This window comes from Malus domestica, chromosome 17 (assembly GCF_042453785.1).
Source record: "Malus domestica chromosome 17, GDT2T_hap1".
Classification (NCBI taxonomy): Eukaryota; Viridiplantae; Streptophyta; class Magnoliopsida; order Rosales; family Rosaceae; genus Malus; species Malus domestica.
Window position 1 is genome coordinate 27,366,896 of NC_091677.1, and position 21,684 is coordinate 27,388,579.

Genomic DNA, 21,684 nt, shown 5'->3' on the forward strand with positions numbered 1-21,684 from the left:
AAGGATCAAATGATCCGGACCGTTGAAATTTGATCGAACGATTATAAATAGAGAGTCCCTCTAAAAGTTATAATAATTGTAGTCGTTGTATCAAATTTCAACGGTCTGGATCAAATGATCATTGAACTCAGATTATTGGGATCCGAAGAGGCAACGTGCCAACCCTATCTGCAACTTCATTTAAGAATTTAATTATTTGAACTGGTTTAGGACTTTGAGGCCTCAAATTCCTCCTACTGTGGGATTGGATGCCGTTGTAGGGCGGCTAATTAGATGACTCAAAAAGGGGTGGAATAATAAAAGGGAAAGATATATACAAGTAACCTACCGACCAAGGAACAATTGGTTGGTTTCTTGGTGAAGCACTTGCTGTGCGAAGTTGGTCGATTATATTGTTAAACAGTCATAAATATTCAATTGTAATGCTGACCCTTTCAAAGGAAACTCCACTATATGAGGACCAAACAAAACCCATGATGCCATGCGTATGTATTTCGTAAGCCTGCATGAGCATTATACCATATAAATATTAATAAGGAAATGGTTTTCAGTCATTTTAGCGTTACACGCTTCTCTGTTTAATACTAACTCTTTATTTCATTTTATTATTTAATTCGATGATCATAAATCAAGAAAGTCGTGTTAAAAGTTAAAAAATAATTGTGCGAAAATCACATTCCTATATATATGTGTGTGTGCGCGTGTAATAAATATAGAAGTAAATTACACCTTACCACCTTAAGTTTGAAGTCGATTTCAATTTCTTACAACATGTTTAAAACATTTCAATTTCATACCTCAAGTACTATTTTATTTCAATATAATACATCCGTTACATTTTTCATCTATTCATCCGTTAAGAGCTGACATGGCTCCTATATTTGTGCCACATGTGGCAAAAAAATAATTTTTTAATTAAAGAAAAAAATTGAAAACGCAAAACCCAACCCCCACCTCCCCATCTCTCTCCTTCTTCTCCAACCCGCCAACCCCTTACTCTTCCATCCTTGCCCACCGACATCTCCATCGCCAACGTCAACTGTCGGGGGAAATGGTCTTGCCTCAATGGGAGGGAGGTGGAGATGGTTGGAGACTTTGGTAGTAGGTTTTGTAGTTGGGCTGCGGGGGAGAATTGCAGAGGAAAAAGGGTGGGGGGTGTTCTAGAACAGAAAGAGGGAAAAAAGGGTAGAGGGGTTCTGGAACGAAATAGGGAGAAAGGGACTCAAGGGAGAATCGGACCTCGTAGTTTTGGATGTGGCTCACCAAATCAGTCATGGTTTCCAGCGAAAACAGGCACCAAAAATCTTCTAAATTGAAGCAAACCGACCGCCTCGCCGCCCGCCACATTTTGGTCTTGGATCTTCGACCTGGATCCCCATCAACAAAACCTTCTTCCTCGCTGTCGGCTTTGCCATGAAAAGTCGGATTCGAGACGGGACTCTTCACGGCATCGCCAGGTGGGTTGAGAGGGAAGAAGAAGCGGAAGAAGAAGAGAGTGGAGGGGATGGGTTTTCCGATCTCGAAGTCTTGCAAGGACCATTCTTTCTTCTAGGTTTCTTGCAATTTTGTGGGTTTTTGTTTTTGATTCCATTGCCCTCTGATTTCTAGAACGGATTTTCTGGAATTGAAAAGCCAGAGAGAGAAAGGAAGAAACAATGTGGAGTAGCTCATGTGGAGCCAAAAATAATCAAGAGGCGGCACGTGAATTTTTGGATCAAAATGACAAAATTACTCTCAAGGTACACCGAAATTCTTACGCGCGAGCAGTGGAAGAAACCTAAGGTGTTATTTGTTTTTTGGGGTCGGGGCGGGGAAATGATGGGTTTTGGGGTTTCTTTGTTTTTTTTTTAACTTTTCTTTAATTAATTATTTTAATATTTTAAAATTTTTTATTAGGTTTAGCCACATGGCACAAATGTGGCAGTCATGTCAGCTCTTAACGGACCAATGGATGGAAAATGTAACGGATGTATTATATTGAAATAAAATAGTACTTGAGGTATGAAATTGAAATGTTTTAAAGATGTTGTAAGGAATTGAAATCAATCCCAAACCTGAGGTGGTAAAGTGTAATTTATCCTAAATATAGGTATAGGCAGTGACAGATCCAAGATTTAAACCTTGGGGATCCTAGTGTTAAATACGAGTTTTTTAGATAGGAAAAGAGTGTGAAGCGCTAAAAAAAGAAAAAAAATTCAGTTTATTCACTTGGTGTGCTTGTTATGCACATGTCAATAGATATCGACATGCGCTGAAGCAATCTGATGAGTACTATAGAGAGAACTTGTCGAGTATTGTCAACGCAACATGTCGAAATATGCCTAGCATGCATTGCATCGAACATTTAATGGGCACAAAAGGGATCCTTAATAACATTCAGAAGGTCATCGGAAAACCTTCACATGTATATTTTTCGAACTCGGGTGGCCCTGGGATAGTATTGGTGTTGTTGGAGTGGGCCCTCAGTCCGTCAACCTGAAATTTAAGATGGTATCAGAGCTAGGGGACGGGCTCGTATTGCCACGTGAACGGGTGGGTCCCCTTTGACCTCGCGTGAATGGGTGAGCAGCGACTTGGCTCCATGTAGGCCAAGAGATGCCACGTGAATGGGTGGGTCCCCATTGGCCCCGCACAAACGGGTGAGCCTCGACTTGGCTCCACGTAGTTGCTGATATGTGGAACTTCACATGTGATCCATAAAATAGGGTCTCATGTGTAGGGGAGTGTTAGAATTAATCTGTCTCACATCGCCCAGAAGGCTTGAGAACAAGCCATTTATATAGAATTACCCCACTCTAACTAACACCGAGGTCTTTTGTGAAAAAAACCCCACACCTGACGGATTTAGTAGGTGACCAAGTGGGGATAGTATCGGTGTTATTGAAGTGGGCCCATGCCCTGTCTACTTGAAATTTAAGACCTTGGTCTTTACTTCCATCCACCCCAAGGTATAAGGAAGGAACATATTATAAATAGTGTGCATATTTGACCGTATGTACTGGCCATATAGGAAGGGTTGAAAAGATACCATAATGTTGCTGCTGCTCAACAAACATCCCATCCCGCCATTAAAAAAGGGGGTATTTTTTCTTCGAAGTTTCACCCATGTAATGTACGTACTCAAGTTCAATTCTAACCCCACCAACTGTATTTTATTTTATTGTTGCGTAAACTCGTAACTCCAATATTACAAGCAATTTTCTCCTCCGTCTCCAGACTTTCCTTTATATTCCCCCCCCCCTTTTCTGTAATATGCACTGAGCAGATTGATTGGCGCCGGCGGTGTAATATATTTTACGTTTAGAACGAGCCATCTTCTACGTACAATAAAACCTTATATATATATATATATATATATATAACATTGAGACCGAGCCAATTTTATTACTATTACTTAATAGAGGCGTAATTAAAAAAAAATTGTATTCTTTTACTTAGCCATTCTTAATGAAAGTTGAATAAATACAAAGAACTACGTGTAGTGAAGGATGTTAATTTTCAAGTTGTAACATTAGAAAAGTAGACACCTAATTATTCAAGAGAGACATTTTTTTCATGCAAAATGTTGTGTTTAAAAAATCACTCGAGAAATATGAAGTATTTGATAGATTGCTATGAGTCTGGTCTAGTAAACAAAGGATTCGCTAGAGAAAAAGTATTAAATTATGATCTATTTTGTCAATGTGAAACATTTGTCACATGAACAATATACGATTTTTCTACATGTTATATACTTGTTTGGATTATAAACGAAAGACATGAGACTTTGTACCATATGGTTGGACTTACATTTGAAACCTTCCCTACACTCCCCCGATGTGATGTGAGCTCAAGTGCAACTGGTTGCATACCATTTTCTTATCTCTCCAATCATGTGACGATAGATAAATTGTATGTAAAGCGCTACATGTGTTCTTTTTTAGTGGAAGTAGCTTATGGGGCAAATACAAATTATATTTGATTTATGTCAAAACACATAGACAAGAGTAAATTAAAAGCTGTGTTATTGATAGACAACTATTTTCCTTTCAGGGTGCCTAATGTCGGAGAAAAACTGCGTTATTAATCTATCTTGTGCAACTACTCATCAGTCGATATCTTCGGTAGACCTCTTCTGAGGCAGCTGCATGCTCATAATGTCTTCTCTTTCGAGATGATACATCGATCCAGTACCCTGCTGCCCAGTTTCCGTTTGCCTACTTTCAGGTGTTGTTAGAGCCAAAAGATGCGTAGCCTCCTTGTTTTTACGGAACACCAGATACGCGATTCCAGCCAAATACAATCCCATACCAGAGAATCCTAACATTCCAAGAAAGACAATGCCCACAACTTTGAAGTGGTTGTGAAGAAGCAACTTGATAAATCTACTCATCAGGTAGTATACATTTATGGCCATCAGCAGAGAACCAATGATCCAAGTGAGAGCTGAAATCTGCAATCGGAGACATTAAACATGGCTGATAAAAACGATTTTTCAAGCTATGGAGCATACTACAGTTTTAGATTGGCTTGGTGGAAAAAAACTATTTTTCGGGAAATTCATAAGTGCTTTATCTATACAATGCTGAAGTATGTTAAGCAACTGACGCTCCAGAAAGCTTCCAGAAATAAAACTAAAGGACTTGCAATCAAATTTATTACAACTGACTTACCGCAGTAGAGTTGGCATGTGTCCCCATCTTGGTCTTGCAACTTGTGAACTTAAGAAGTGGAATAAGAGCGAAAGGCAGCTCAAACGATAAAATCATCTATAAACATGAAATCAGAGTTAAGATTTGTAGTTAGTGACATGAGTCAACTTTAAAATATTAATTATATGCATTATCCAGCTTGTTCTTGTATATATGCAATTTGAAACGAATAATAACAATTCAAAAATTTCTTATCAGTAAAGCACAGTCCCCAAACGCAGTATGATATCAAGGCAAAATGATGCAACATGTTCCATGAACCTCTAAACAAGTGATAGACACGGACAAATGACATGTCCAGTAGGCCAATATGGAAAAGCTTCAACTTGTCCGTTGATTTCAGGGCTCTCCAAATGGACATAACAGATCCAAATAAAATTATACAATTGTCAGTTCATTTTGAGATCAAATTATGACCTTTTGCTAGTAAAGAGCTTTGTGCTTTAAAAAACACATCTTCGCTACCAAATAGTCACTCAACCATTACAGAAAACATAAGAACTTACGAAAAATATAAAACTTTAGTAATACTCTGATTCCTGGACAGGAATATTGGTAAATGGGCACAGTTACAAAACTCGCTTTGCATGATATAATGTAACTAAATTTAAGAGAAAAATTTAATGTGTTTTCCTACAAAAAGGTAACTTTATGAACTCCAATAACGTTATGAACTCCAAGCATTAATTCAGAAACAATGTGGTAAAATTCCACTTGTGCTTCTGTCAACAGAATCAGCCCTATCTTTTAAGATAGATTTCCTAAATGGTGCTTGAGTAAGGTTCTCAGAGTATAAAAGCTTGACCATACGGAGGGTTACTTGCTTAGTGTGAAATGCTACGTCACTATGAAGGAGGCTTTTGGCAGAGATACCAGGTGAAGTGGATCCTTTAATTGACTATACCGGTGGCATAAACAAAGCTACTAAGAAGCCCCATAATAAGGTCTCTCAAGCATGTAATACGTTCCATCGGAACAAACTCACAACTCAATGGGATAATTTTCGTACATCAACCATAACTCAATTCATTCAAACAATTTATACTCAAGTAAAATGTGTTCGAAAAAAAACACAGCAGTTTTCAGAGAAGGACAACGCATGATTTGGAAGTAAAATATAGTATAAGGAGTTTATCTTACTGATGCAATAATAATCAGCTTTCCAGCCCCAGAAGAACCGCCAATGACTGCAACAATCAAACTAGGGACTATTGCCAAGCATCTGGTTAAAAAGTTTCGAAGCCATGGCTTCAGTCGTAAATCAAGAAACCCCTTCAACAGAAAATAAAGGAATATAAAGTTAAAAACACGATGAGACACACGAAATTTAATTTTGCTTTTTCAATTCACCAGTGGTACAGAGAAATGTATTTCTTAGATACAAAGCAGCCATATATAAGTTAAAAAATATTATTACGCTTTGAACACTAAATTTGTATACTAAAGTTGAGTTAGAAACAAGAATTAGGAGGGTGATCTAGGAATCACTCATCGATGACCAGTACAAAAAATGCTAATACATCAGTACAGTTTTACTTGTTGACTTATGTCAAGGAAGACCAGGACAGAGAAGTAACAGCTTATACCCGACAACACTAACTATATTTGAACTCCGAGCATGTGTATTAAAGGGAATGAATGTTATTTTTCCAGCAAGATATACCTGCATAACATATTGCCCTGCATATGTTCCTGTTATAGTAGAACTTTGACCTGATGCAAGCAATGCTACAGCAAAAAGCTTGGAACTCCAACTACCTAAAACATTCTGTAAATAAAAATTATAAAACATCAGGATGAAAGTGACCTCTAAATTTGGGATATAGCAAATTTTAACATAACATATGATAACCAATACAGGACGTACTCTTAGTAAAAAGGAGGCTTTATTCAAATCCAAGTCCTGGCAGTTCATCTTATCTTCAGCATTCAAATCTGGGGAATTGCAAACTGCACCACTTACAGAAATAACGGATACATTTATTAGGAATGCCACCATGAGAGCAAAGCCACTTTCTATCATATAAAATCTGCATGCTTCCTGCAAACAAAATCTTTTGTCAGATATAATTTCTTAGTATGTTCAGCCATATTCTAAGAACACTATGCTAGGGGACAAATCGAGATAATCTTGCCTACATAAGTCTTTTCAGAGGTGATTTCAATAAATTATCCAAGAACCCATAAAGTAAAGGGGGAAGAAAGAGAAGTCGCTTAGCGGGAACAGGGGATTGAAACTCTTCTATGCTAACTTTTGTTTTTATTTTTTCAACAAAGTATGCAACAAACTTCTCATAAGTCATAACGCAAGAAATTAAAACCAGTAACGGAAATTAATTACTTTGATGCCACGGACAGATCGTGGTATTTTCCTAGAAAGCACCAATGCAGAGTGGAGGAAGAGATTGTGCCTGTAGCAAGTACCTAAAGCTGCTGAGCAGAAAGAACTAAACAAAACAAACCAGTAATGAATATATGAAGTCACTAGAAACCTACGGCATAACCATAGCACCAAGAAGAGAAATTGCAAGACCAGTAGCACCATTTCCTTTGAGTTGGGGAACAAAAAGCCCGCCCAAAACTTCAGTAGCGTCAGGTTTTGCGTAGCCAAGCTCAGCAAAGAAGCATCCAGCAATTGTGAGTACAAGGAATGCGATCAAGAATTCAAGTTTCCTAACCTGTAAATGAAAAAATCTTTGGGTAGCTTATTTTAAATTGTAGGCATGGAAACCAAAGATCTCCAAGACTCCAGAAATATAAAAATCATATTTACCCCATATTGCTGTAATGCCAGAAGAATCAATGTACTAAGTCCTGTCAGAAGTACGCCAATCCATATGGGTATGTTGAAGAGCATGTTCAATGCAAAGGCAGTTCCAATCACTGGTAAGGAAGATCAGTCAGAACGAAATGAATAAGCACATATCTTATCAACTCGCCACTATTAATGGAAAGATGATGTGATACCTCATTATCTTCATATCTTATCAAAATAATCAAAATTATTTATAAACAAGGAAATCATGGATGTACATATGTGGATCCACAAACATATATATTTTTCTGTTAATAATCCCGAATCTGAATTCTTATATCCAAAATAAATAAATAAATAAAAACAAATTTGTTGGCTCCTAAAAAGCACATGTAAGCAAAAGTACTACAGAGCAAAATCACTTCCTACATTAGCAATAGAGAAAAGGCGCGTGAGACAGCTAAACTAGTTCTACCTTTAACGTTTATCAAAACCTTCTAAACATACAAAATAAAACATAATTAGAAAACTTAACTGCTTCTATTCTGACTGAATTTATACCAACATATTTTTTTGTGAAGAAGAAACAATTTTTTATTGCAAAGAAACAATAAAAAATACAAGAGCCGACAAGAAGTCTGCAAAGGCACAAACAAAACAAGATAAATAGCACCATCACCTTGACATTTAGAAACTATAAAAACAACACAAAACTAACTAACAGCCACATTCCAGTTACGCCAAATTTCTGAAAAAGACAAATCTTTAAATTCTGTAGTAACCGAAGCCCACAGAGATGACAATAACCAAACTTTATACCAACATCTGAGAAGCAAAAATTACCTTCAGGAATGTCACATGCAACTATAGAAATCTCAGCAAGAACCCAAAGAATGAAGTTTGTTACTCTAGGATATTCCGCTCTACAGTGCTCTGCCAAATGCTTTCCTACAAATTAGAAAAACATTTTATAAGAAATGCAGAGAAAAAATATTGTCAGAAGAATTTACAAAAAGATACTTATAAAATCACATGCCTGTGACCACCCCAAGATTGGCTGCAAGGGACTGAATGACGAGAGCAGCACATGAAGCAACTAATATTATCCAGAGTAGCTACAAAAAGAGATTTTCTCAGAACTGTTATCATCAATTTTTGTGGCTTACTTCACCCTTTAGTTTCAAGAAAATAATTTGGAAACTAAGCCAGTGAGTAGATGATATCTCTAACTAGTATGTAGTTTTTAGATTGATGAGGTGGCTCATAGGATAGAATGAAAACATTACATTCCAGAGATTCAGGACATGACCTAAAACTTAACAAAATGCAATTTCAAAATGTTCCATTCCGGATCCTCTCAAAGATGCTAAAATTATCTAATTTCAAAGGCAAAAACACTGCATTAATGATATACACACCCCATACTTGTACTGCGCCCCTGACTGCAAATCCGTCTCAACTGTAAACCAACCACAAAACATGAGGTTATGTTCAAGAGAACAAAAAAAAATGTAGAAGCATGAAGTAAATAATAAGTTATGATCTCACAATTTCCAGGATCTATATACGCAATTGAAACAAGAAACCCTGGACCCATGTAGGCAAAGAGATTTTTCCAGCTTGTCTTCTGCATGAACAAAATGTTGATGGTCATCTATCAAGGAATTCAATTTGAACATTTATTATCCCAAACTTGCCTCCTATCAGCAATAAATCAAGAAACATAAACTAATAAATAGACCATGTCAGACAAGCATATTGCGTTCTAAGCAGAAATTCAGTTGGCATAGACCGACCTATTCATATGGACAATATAGAGTACAGTAAGAGTAACTCTTTCAGTCTATCATCCACCAGAAGACCCATCTTCAGGTGAACTTCGCATTTTATATGAATCCATGCGCCATTTACCACACAATTTCAATTTATTAATTACAGTAATCTCCTAATCTAACTAACGTAGCTTTGTTGTCTATGATCAGCATCAGGATACGCCAATGATTCTTTCAGCTGATGTAACCACGCATTGCTTATTCAAACAACAGAGTTGCTTCTAGTTTGACAAAAGATTTTTTTGTATTTTCAATAGCACCATGGTCAAGGACTTCTACAAGGTTTACACTGTTAATGACCCACTTTCTTTAGAATGTTTTCAGTCATCCCACCAATTCCAATTAGAATTTCTCAGACACCTCTCCAATTTCACCCAGTAGTACTGTACAATTAACAGAAGGAGAAGCAACCCCAACATGCCCTGCATTCCTCTCCACTTAGATGGTGATGTATCGATAAAAAACTCCCATGTTTGTCATTCTTCATTTCCAAACACAACACGAAACATCCTTTCTCTGCTTGGAGCAAATCCCATTTTGACCTTATGGTTTGTTCAGCATAGTTAAATAATTACCAAACACAACACGAAACATGATTTGTTCAGCGTAGTTATACAATTACCAAGAAAGCACAAAAAATAAATTCCCCTACAGATAATGGAAATTCATATAATAATAGAATCATAGATAGAAGTCAAGTGTTTAGTTTCAGCCAATGCTTATTGCAACCAATTTGGAGTTGCTTATACCCATCTTGTTTTACTTTGAATGCAATAAACAGATTGCAGTGCTTATGGAATGCAATAAACAACAACAATATATACTAAGATCAAAACAAAATGCATAGATATGACAATTAGAACATGAAACTCACATCAGGAACAACAATTTGTTCAGTATCTGTGTCCTCAATGAGCGGTGCATTAGAGAAGCTTCGGTTTCCAGTGCTTGCAATGAACTGTGGCTGCGCAGAAGCCGTACTGGCCACAGCCATTTTTTCCACCCTTTACTTTACCACTACTGTAACAAAAGAAAAAAAGCTTCCATCATGGTGAAGCAAATTCATATTACAGCATTTCCAAGTTTCAACCTAAAGAATTGGGTGAACTTGCAGATAAAATATTAATTACAGCAAATTCAAGAATTCTTTTTTTTTTTTGGTAAATAAACTAATTCAAGAATTGGGTTCACTTGAAGGTAACATATTTATTACAAAACTGATAAGTAATGGGAAATTTACACTCTCTTCGGTGCTAAAAACGCTGCAAAAGAGTAAGCAACTTTGAATGGATTTCTCAGGATTTTGCTGATGCTCCAGTAGAGAATGAAAACAAAAAGAAGAAATAGGTTATGGTACTAAGCTCAGTAAAAGTAAGAAACTGAGAATTCGGATCCCATATCAATGAAAAATCATACGGATTAAAAACCAAAACTTCATCATTTCTTCGAATACTTGGTGGGCAACCAAAGAAAACAGATAAAAATAGCAATATCCTGGATTGGAGTCTTTGTTTCTGGAGAATGACTGGAAACAACAGGTCACAGCATATAGAGCAGAACCCTAATGGACTTACTTAACTTGCAGGAACAGAAACTCAACTGTTTCTGTCAACTGGGAGAAAATGGGGTCAGTAGCAGTAGCTGAAGAGCTCTATCCCCGGAGAGCTCTTCTTATAGGACACACTTGATACTCTCTCTTTCTCTCTCTCTCTCTCTAAATATCGCTTTCACGCATAGGGTTGGACTTATTCTGTTCTGACAAAGAGTGTTTTGTATCGGATCCCACCAATAGGAGAAAAGTGGCTACGTGTTGCGGGAGAAAAACCATAACACGAGCGTGAGTTTGACATCAGATTTGACTTCTTAATTAAAAATGTTATCGCAGTCTTATTTTACCGTTATTGTTTATTTAGATATTTTGATATTTCCTTTAAAAATGCTTTTAAACAAATTATTTCAAATTAAACTAACTTCTAAGACTAAGTTGAACTGAAATGGCTTGAACTAAATATGATAAAAATATTGAAGTGTTTGTTGATGTACCCGACTAAACTACATATTACAATATTTTTAGGACTTAAATTATATTTTTATTACTGTGGTGGAAAGAAGTTGAGTCATTGCATGACAATGTGAGTTCAAACTCCGTCAATAACTAATCTAACAAAATATATCGTTAAACAAAAAAATTTATTTTTGGTTTTTTTATTAGCACTCCACATAATATTGAATGCACCCCATATTAAAATTTAATATTAAATGACTTGTGTTCCCTAATGTGGAATGACAATTTCAACCTTACTAGATTCTAAATACACCCAAAATCACTTAATGTATTATTTATCTTCTTTAACTATCAAAACTCATTTCCACCTTCCGTTGTTAAATAAAACCCTAACTAACGAAACTACAACATGTTGCTTGAGAAAAATTATTTTTGACGAATGGAACACAAAATCGATGTTCAGAAGTTTCACATGAGGTAAACCGAAAGTGTGAGAGAATCATTTGGAGAATACATCTCGAGAAAATGACAAGTATTGACGAATATTATATATTGAAATAGAGCCAAATAATCTGGTCTTTTCAGCCATATATACTGGTTAAATTGGGAACACAATGGCACAATAACATACCTAAAAAAGATGACAAAAGTAGAAGAAGAAAGATTTCCAATCAGAATTATGAAATCTTTGTTAATAGAAAAATAACACACAAGCTTAGACAAATGAAAATGGACGCACTTTAAAGAATGTAATCCTCCCTCCTGGACAGAGAGCCTTTAAGATATTTACAGGTCCATACATCTTATAATTTACCCACAAATTTGGAGGAACGATTCAATCTCATTTTCTGCCCCATGGAAAGCAGCAACTCTGCAAAATTTCTGTCCAAAAAAGAAAATGAAATGAAATATAAAAACTAGTGTTTGTATGAATATGTGGGGTGTATAGAGAATGTGGGGGTGTATATAGAAAATGTAAGGTGTATGTTGAGAATGTGGGGTGTGAGGGTATTATGAGGAAGTTTATGGGGTGTATTTATATAATTTTTAATTGAAAAAGCAAATGTAGGGTGTATTAAGTGTGTGAGGTTTATTCAACAATTTGTGAGGTGTTAATATAATAAGCCTTTTTTTTTTTTACCATTTTTAATTTACTTTTGCCTTAAAGAACAAAAATTAAACGGTAAAATTATTATTTTGTAACTTTTTGCAATTCCATTAAAAAATCTAGGGTTAATCTCAGTTTACTACCTTGAAGTTTCGTGGTTTTCAACATTTGGTATATGAAGTTTTTTTCATCCCAAAGTCATACCTCAAGTCTTAATTTTAGGATTGTTTCATACATCCGTTAAGTTAGTTGTTAACCCGTTAACTGATGATGTGGTGTCCATGTGGACAATGATTGTGCATCATGTGTCAATATAGGCCCATGTAGATATTAAAAATTTAAAAAAATTAAAAACTTAAAAAAAATATAAATAAAGGTAAAAAAACTAAACAAATAAAAAATGATCTAGGAATGCGGGCCTTCCCTTTCCTCCACCCACACCAACCCTTTTTCTTTTTCTCTTCGACAACCACCTGATCTGAAAATCATGGAAAGGCTTCTGTCCTTTTCACCCCAAGCCCTTTGAAACTCCATCTAAAACCCTCTCCTTTCCTCAGTTGACTCACCCGTATTGACTAAGCCAAACTCGGTTTTCCCGATTTACAACTACCCAATCTCAGATGGGTCCGCTTGAGGACAATGATTGGGTTAATCTCTTCATATCTTTAATTCAAAGCCCCACCACTATGCGTTTTTGCTTGTGGCGCTGCTATGACAAGTCCATAGTTGCCAAAACGTGGAACTGAGGAAAAGCCCAAAAAAATTGGGGGTTGGAGAATAATTTGTGGGTTTTACAGATATGCTACTGGGTTTTATGGAATTTGTGAACTTTTAGGGGTTTTAGAGAAAGAGAGAGAAATAGAGAGAGAAAGAAAGAGAGAAGAAAGAGAGAGAGAGAGTATAAGAGCGGCTGATGGTGGATGAGGTGTGGAATGGGTAAGGCTGGTGGTGATGGTTGATTAAAGGCTGGTTTGATACTGCTGTGCTTTGAAAAAAAAAAAACTACTTATGTTGTGTTGTGAGAATAAGCAGATGTGAAATAAAGCAGCAGAGTGTTTGGTAAACTTTTTTGTAAAAGTGATTTTGAAAAAAAAAAAGCAGTATTATAGTGTTTGGTAAACTTTTATGTAAAACAGATGTGAAAATAGCCGATTTTTCAAAACTGGGTTTTGTAGCTTCTTGTTTTTGGCTTTTATTTTCATCCAAAATTGTGAAAAAAAGCTGAAGCTGAATGTTTACCAAACATAAAAACAGCTCTCAGCTTTTTTTGATACCAACTTTTTTTTTCAGAATCACCTCAGTACCAAACCAGGCCTAAGAGGTGTGATTAGTAGGGATTTTGGCAAGAAGAAGAATTGGGGTGACTGAAATAATTGGAGAGAGTGAGTCAAACAGAAAGGATAAGAGAAAAAGATTATTTTTTTTAATATTTATGTGGGCTCATATTGACACGTGACGCATAGTCATTGTCCACATGGGCACTAAGTCATCAGTTAACGACTGACTTAATAGTTAATTTAACGGATGTATGAAACTGTCACAAAATTAAAACTTGAGGTATGACTCTGGGATGAAAAAAAACTTCATGTACCAAATGTGGAAAACCACGAAACTTCAGGGTAGTAAACTGAGATTAACCCAAAAATCTAATTTCTTCCACTAACAGAATTCGATGCATTTCCCTTCCCGTCTTTTCTCACTATGCAAAACCGACTCTTTTTTTCATTCAATCTCTCTCTCCCTCCCTTTTCCTTCCACAACTTCATCAATTGCAAATCTTCAAAATCAAACCATAGAGCAAGAAAGAGATTCAAAATTTAAGAGTTGGGAGCCGGTTGCATGTGTGATTGGCTCAAGGGTAGGAGATAGGGGTTGGATCTGGTTGGGTGCATGTGTAATTGAAAATTTCAAACTCATCCCATTGTAGGATTGTTTCTTTTTTTTCTTTTGTTTTTTGGGTTTTCTGGGATCCTGGTTTGAATTTTGGGGCTGGATCTGGTTTTGAAAATGGAACGATTGTAGATTTTTATGCTATTTTGTTTCGATTTTGCCAGATTTGGGCTTGAAAATGGTTGTAGTTGCAGAGGCTCCACGGAGGGATTATGAAGCCTTTTCTCATGGCTTCGCAAGTACAATAAGAAGAAGATGATTTGTAGAAAGTGCTATACTGTCTGCATCCAAAGGCATTGAACTGTAGGAAGAAGAAGTGTGGGACGATGCGAGCAGGTTTTCTAGGACCCTAGCTAAGAACCTCTAGGGACATCCTCACAGTTGGACGACGGAAATAAATTGAAATTTGAATAAAAGTTAGAATTTATAAATTAACATGCAACAATTTTTTTACTTAGATTCATAAATATAGAAAATTAATTTCCGTGTGGAAAAATAATTGAAATTTGAGACCATCAACTCTCAAGTTTAAATTTCATGCAAATATATGTCATTTCTTAATTTATATGATTGAGAGTTTAAAAATACAAATTTCGTATTCAATTCTATTGTTCTTTTAGGTTAATCAAACAAGACAATTCACAAATTCTAAAAAATAAAATTCAGTCATTTTACTTTCCGTCATTTTCAAATTTCTTAGTAATCTTAAATTTTGTCATCCAAACATAGTATTAATCTAGGCGTGTCATGCTTCATCTTATTAATGTTAGTCTTGCTTAATCTCGTTAATGTTAGTTCCGCATGATAACAAATGTTGGACTACAATAACAATTAGTAAAGGCTAACCTAACGAAACTTAGAGAAGCCAAACAAACGGCCTCCCCCGTTATTGAAAAACGACTAGTTACAAAGAATTCAATTTGAACCTTCCAATCTTTTGTAAAGAAATATAAAAAAGAAAAGAAGCCTTTGTCTAAGAAACAAAAAAAGTCTTTGGTTGTGATGATGGTAAAGAACATAGAGGTTGAAATAAAGTGAGAAAGAAAATAAATTAACTTAATCAAAGAATGGATAAACAACAAATGTAACATATTATTCTGGACTTTTATGGGTGTGTTTGTTTGGACTCATTATCTTTCACTGGACTAGATTGGACTAAGTTTTAGTCCAGTCTTGTGTTTGTTTCCTACTTAGACTAAGTTTAGTGGGATTAGCAAGGACTCACCTCGACTGAGTCCCTCGCTAACAGGTCTTAGCGAGACCTCCCGATTCAGAGAAGACTGCTAAGTCGCTCTCTAATCTCGTCATCTCCCTTCTCCTTTGTACCTTCACACATCAACCGCAACAACTACAGCTTACTCCCTCGTTGCCTTCGCACCTTCACCCTTTCCCTTTTCCTTGCTTATTGCACCACCTTGTAGCCATACAACATATAAAAAATCGATGACAAACCTGTATTGCTGGCGATGGTCTTTGTTTGGTGCTTTTTGCTGCGTCGTGAAATCAGAGTCCCAACAACAGAAGGAAAAGAAGATGAATAAGTCTGCGTTGGACTTCGGTGCCCTACTTTCTGATTTCTAAATTCGTTTGGATTTTTTGGTTTTTCATGTCGATCTCTATTGAATTGTAGTTGGGTTAAGATGCTTGACGGACTCAGAGGTGTTTGAACTCTAAATACCTTTTCTACATAATATTGATTTCTTAATTTTCATTTGCTGGGTTAATGGACTGGATTGCCATCTTACTATGTGTAATTTAGATTTTGCTTCATTTGAAATTTACAACTCTAATTGGGTCAGGTTTTCGGAATATCTTTCGTTTTCATTTTTTCGTGTTGAATTTCAATGAATTGGTCACATCTCGGCCCTGGCCCCCACCTCATCTCGGGCTTGACTCCACCGTAGCACGATATTGTCCGCTTTGGGCCCCGACCACTCACATGAGAACTTCCCAGTGGGTCACCCATCATGGGATTGCTCTCGCCTAAACTCGTTTAACTTTGGAGTTCCGATGGAACTCGAAGCCAGTGAGTTCCCAAAAGGCCTCATGCTAGGTAGAGATGAGAATATACATATAAGGCTTACAGGATCCTCACCCCTGGGCGATGTGGGATCTTACAATCCACCCCTTTAGGGGCGGGCCCAACGTCCTTGTCAGCACATATCCGGCCAGTTATTGGCTCTGATACCAAATTGTCACATCCCAGGCTTGACTCCACTGTAGCACGATATTGTCTGCTTTGGGCCCCGATTACATCTTCACGGTTTTGTTTATGGGAACTCACACAAGAACTTTCCATTGGGTCACCCATCATGGGATTGCTCTTGCCCAAACTTGCTTAACTAGAACCCGAAGCTAGTGAGCTCTCAAAAGGCCTCATGCTAGGTAGACATGGGAATATACATATAAGTCTTACAGGATCCTCATCCCTGGGCGATGTGGGATCTTACATAATTTCTTTCATATTTGAGAAATTTCCTTCAGATTTGGGAAATTTCCATCTTGTCATTCGTTTCTTTGATCTTTGAAGGTTTTTTATTTATTTATTTTTTCCTAATATGATGTTGGTATGAATCTTTGGAGCATAAAAGTTTGTGTGAATTTATTGATTTGGATGTTGAAATAAATCTTTGAAGGATTTTTTCTGATAACATACTTATGTTGGTTTATTGGTAAGAGCAAATCGTAATTCTGATTTGGTCAATACATACTTATGCTGACATTCAATTAACATAATCATTAGCCTTTATGCACACGCTCACGTGCGTGTAGAAGATATTTTTTGAATCACGGCATGCTACACACAATTTAAACGTTTTAAATATATTTATATGCGTAAATTGACAAAAGGAAAATCAAATATTTGAAGTAAATGAATAATCTTATATCATGTTAGAAGAAAACCCTCACAAACCAATTAAAATAGCTGAATTCACATAATAAAATTGGTCTCTATAGAATTTACATTAATAATAGAGAAAATAATATTTAATAAACAATTCATTGAATCACATTACCACCCCTTCTCTCTTAGTGTAGATAATCTCGTTCGTTAAAAAAAATCATTTGACAATTAATTTAATCACATTATTATCCGCATGCTAAAGACCTTTTTATAACTGGCATTATATGCCTCTTAAGATGTTTTGAACGTGTTTTAAAATAAACAAATTGAATCACACTATTACTAACTCATTGTGAGGTACTAATTAAAAATAAAAATAGGACAAAAAAAACTAATTAAAATGATGAAGACATTTTTTGAATCACCGCGTGCTACGTGCGACTTACACGTTTTAAATGTATTTATATGCGTAAATTGAAAATAAAAAAAACACAATCACTTGACAACTAATTTAATCACATTATTATCCGCGAGCGAAAGACCTTTTTTATAATCGGCATTATATGCCTCTTAAGATGTTTTGAATGTGTTTAAAAATAGAGAAAATAATATTTAATAAACTACTGACTGAATCTTATTATTGCTAGCCCATTGTGAGGTTAAGCCCACTCCCTCCCCCTTAGTGTAGATAATATTGTTTGTTAAAAAAAACAATCATTTGATAACTAATTTAATTATATTATTATCCGTGTGCGAATAACCTTTTTTTATAATCGGCATTATGCGCTTTTTAAGATGTTTTGAACTTGTTTAAAAATAGAGAAATTGAATCACATTATTACTTGCCTATTGTGAGGTACTAATAAAAAAAACCACGAGAAAATTAATTACTAAAAAATACTGTTGAAATGATGAAAATGCCCCTGCCTTATTGATGCATTATTTTAGGATGTTTTTGAAGTTTTTTGTCTTGGGGGCATTTTTGTTCAAATATTTTTGTTGAAGCTTGGTGACACCAAAATTACTATTCACGTTAAAATAGAGAAATTGAATCACATTATTACTAGCTATTGTGAGGTATTAATTAAAAAAAATAGCACAAAAAAACTAATTAAAATGACGAAGACACTTTTTGAATCACTGCGTGTTATGGGCAATTTACATGTTTTAAATGTATTTATATGTGTAAATTGACAAAAGGAAAGTCAAATATTTGAAGTAAATGAATAATCTTAAATCATGCTAGAAGAAACCTCACATAAACCAATTAAAGTAGCTGAATGCATATAAAAAAATTGGTCTATATAGAATTTACATTAAGAATAGAGGAAATAATATTTAATAAATAATTGATTGAATCACATTATTGCTAACCTATTGTGAGGCTAATCTCATCCCCTCCCACTTAGTGTAGATAATATCGTTTGTTAAAAAAAAAAATCATTTGACAACTAATTTAATTACATTATTATCCGAGTGTGAAAGTGTTTTTTTATAACAGCATTACACGCCTCATAAGATGTTTTGAATGTGTTTAAAAATAGAGAAAATAATATTTAATAAACAACTGATTCAATTACATTATTGCTAACCCATTGTGAGGCTAAGCCCACTCTCTTCCCTTAGTGTAGATAAAATCGTTTGTTAAAAAAAATCATTTGACAACTAATTTAATCATATTATTATTCGCGTGCGATAGACCTTTTTTATAACAGGCATTACATGCCTTTTAAGATGTTTTGAACGTGTATATGTGACATCCCACATAACCCAGGGGAGTGGATTTTGTAAGCCTTATATGTATATTCCCATCTCTACCTAGCACGAGGCATTTTGATAGCTCACTGGCCTCGGGTTCCATCAAAACTCTGAAGTTAAACGAGTTCGCACGAGAGCAATCCCATGATGGGTGACTTAATTGGAAGTTCTCCTGTGAGTTCCCAAAAACAAAACCATGAAGGCGTAGTCGGGGCACAAAGCGGACAATATTATGCTACAGTGGAGTCGAGCCCGGGATGTGGTGGGGGCCCAAGCCGGATTGTGACAGTTTGGTATCAAAGCCAATTCTTGGCTGGATGTGTGCCGACGAGGATGTTGGGCCCCTAAGGGGGGTGGATTGTGACATACCACATCGCCCAGAGGAGTGGATCCTGTAAGCCTTATATGTATATTACCATCTCTACCTAGCACGATGCCTTTTGGAAGCTCACTGGCTTCTGGTTCCATCAGAACTCTGAAGTTAAGCGAGTTCGTGCGAGAGCAATCCCATGATGGGTGACCCACTAGGAAGTTCTCGTGTGAGTTCCCAAAAACAAAATCGTGAGGACATAGTCAGGGCCCAAAACGGACAATATTATGCTACGGTTGAGTCGAGCCCTGGATGTGGTAGGGTCTCAGGCCGGGATATTGTCTAGGGATGAGGATTTTGTAAGCCTTATATGTATATTCCCATCTTTACCTAACACGAGGCCTTTTGGGAGCTCACTGGCTTCGAGTTCTGTAGGAACTTCGAAGTTAAATGAGTTTGCGCGAGAGTAATCACAGGATGAGTGACCCATTGGGAAGTTCTCGTGTGAGTTCCTAGAAACAAAACCGTGAGGATGTGGTCGGGGCCTAAAGCGGACAATATCGTGCTACGACGGATTCGAGCTCGGGATGTGGTGGGGGCTCGGGCCGGGATGTAACAATTTGGTATCAGAGACAATCCCTCGCCGGAAGTGTGCCGACGAGGATGTCAGGCTCCTAAAGGGGGTGGATTGTAAGATCCCACATCGCCCAGGGATGAGGATCCTGTAAGCCTATATGTATATTCTCATCTTTACCTAGCACGAGGCTTTTTGGGAGCTCACTGGCTTCAGGTTCTGTAGGAACTCCGAAGTTAAGCGAGTTCACCGAGAATAATCCCAAGATGGGTGACCCACTGGGAAGTTCTCGTGTGAGTTCCCAGAAACAAAACCATGAGGGCGTGGTCAGGGCCCACATCGGACAATATCGTGCTACAGTGAAGTCGAGCCCGGGATGTGGTGAAGTCCGGGCTGGATGTGACAATATAAAATAGAGAAAATAATATTTTATAAACAACTGATTGAATCACATTATTGCTAATCTATTATGAGGGTAGGATAATATCATTTGTTAAAAAAAACAATTATTTGACAACTAATTTAATCACATTATTATCTACATGCGAAAGACCTTTTTTATAACCGGCATTACACGTCTCTTAAGATGTTTTGAATGTGTTTAAAAATAGAAAAATTAAATCATATTATTGCTAGCTTATTATAAATTAAATCATTTTTGTCCAAATTTTTTTGTTGAAGTTTGGTGACACCAAAATCACTATTTACCTTTCCATTGGCTTTATATCTAGATTAGCCTTCATGCACGCGCGTGACATTTTTTTAATCATGGCGTGCTACACACGAATTACACATTTTAAATGTATTTATATACGTAAATTGACAAAAAAGAAAGTCAAATATTTGAAGTAAATGATAAATTTTACATCATACTAGAAGAAACCCCTCATAAATCAATTAAAACAGCTGAATTCACATCATAAAATCGGTCTCTATAGAATTTACATTAAGAATTGAGAAAATAATATTTAATAAACAATTGATTGGATCACATTATTGCTAGCCCATTGTGAAGCTAAGTCCACCTCTCCCATTTAGTGTAGATAATATCGTTTGTTAAAAATAAAAAAAAATTAATTTACAACTAATTTAATCACATTATTATCCGCATGCGAAAGACCTTTTTTATAATCGACATTACATGTCTCTTAAGATGTTTTGAACGTGTTTAAAAATAGAGAAAATAATATTTAATAAACAACTGATTGAATCACATTATTGATAGCCTATTATGAGGCTAAGCCTACCCCATCCCCATTAGTATAGATAATATTGTTTGTTAAAAAGAAATCATCATTTGACAACTAATTTAATCACATTATTATCCATGTGTGAAAATGTTTTTTTATAACCGGCATTACACGTCTTTTAAGACCATGCACCATATTCTTAGCAGTGTATGTATTCCTTTATTTAAAAAATAAAGGCTAAATAGCCAAAATGGTCATTGAGATTTGCATAACTCATCACTTTGGTCCATAACATTTCAAATCAATAAAAGTGGTCCTTGAGATTGTCCACCATCCATCATTTTGGTCATTCTGTTAAAAACTTTGTTAAGTGTCCATGAGCTCTTGGCCGGAAGTTTGGGCAATTTTCAAAGCTTCGTAACTCAATCGTTTCTTAACCAAATTCGACCCATAATATATCAAAATGAAGATAGGAAAGTGTAGAATAATATTATACCTATTTGGAAGCCTAATGGTTGCCAGAGATGGCCGAAAAATAGCCTCAAAGTTGACTGGTCCGAGGGAAAATTTGAAAACTCGTCGGAAACTGAGTAAACTTTAAATGTTCATAACTTCTTCAATACTCAATGAAATCAAGTGATTCAAAAATAAAAATCATACATCTCAATGAGACAAAGAGAATGGTAACTTTTTGAACGGCTAACTCGCTGTGGTTTAGCTGAAAAT

At 36.0% G+C, this 21,684-nt stretch overlaps 1 protein-coding gene across 4 annotated transcripts; it reads right to left on the minus strand.

The window, feature by feature from the left end:
* Positions 1-3,933: 3,933 nt before the first annotated feature.
* On the minus strand, positions 3,934-11,139 carry LOC103417812 (metal transporter Nramp1). 4 transcript variants are annotated; one of them, XM_008355968.4, is made up of 15 exons: positions 10,853-10,906; positions 10,519-10,584; positions 10,153-10,298; positions 8,995-9,073; positions 8,865-8,905; positions 8,483-8,561; positions 8,290-8,394; positions 7,465-7,574; positions 7,188-7,369; positions 7,033-7,102; positions 6,559-6,732; positions 6,355-6,459; positions 5,832-5,963; positions 4,653-4,748; positions 3,934-4,432 (listed from the first exon to the last, which is right to left on the minus strand). In XM_008355968.4, the coding sequence occupies exons 3-15, from the start codon at positions 10,270-10,272 to the stop codon at positions 4,088-4,090; spliced, it is 1,638 nt and encodes a 545-aa protein (XP_008354190.2). In that variant the 5' UTR covers positions 10,273-10,298; positions 10,519-10,584; positions 10,853-10,906; the 3' UTR covers positions 3,934-4,087. The 4 variants fall into 4 exon arrangements, with proteins under 4 accessions (XP_008354190.2, XP_028953430.1, XP_008354189.2 ...); XM_029097597.2 differs by lacking the exon at positions 10,519-10,584 and having other exon boundaries at positions 10,879-11,139; XM_008355967.4 differs by lacking the exon at positions 10,519-10,584 and having other exon boundaries at positions 10,853-11,138.
* Positions 11,140-21,684: the final 10,545 nt, after the last annotated feature.

Excerpts from the sequence above, each read along its gene's own strand:
- LOC103417812 (XM_029097597.2), bottom strand. The coding sequence starts at position 10,272 with ATGGCTGTGGCCAGTACGGCTTCTGCGCAGCCACAGTTCATTGCAAGC. Across the intron at positions 7,575-8,289 it reads TGCATGTGACATTCCTGAAG|TGATTGGAACTGCCTTTGCA; the intron begins GTAATTTTTGCT and ends CTTCCTTACCAG. Across the intron at positions 6,733-7,032 it reads GATCTGTCCGTGGCATCAAA|GAAGCATGCAGATTTTATAT; the intron begins GTAATTAATTTC and ends TTTTGTTTGCAG.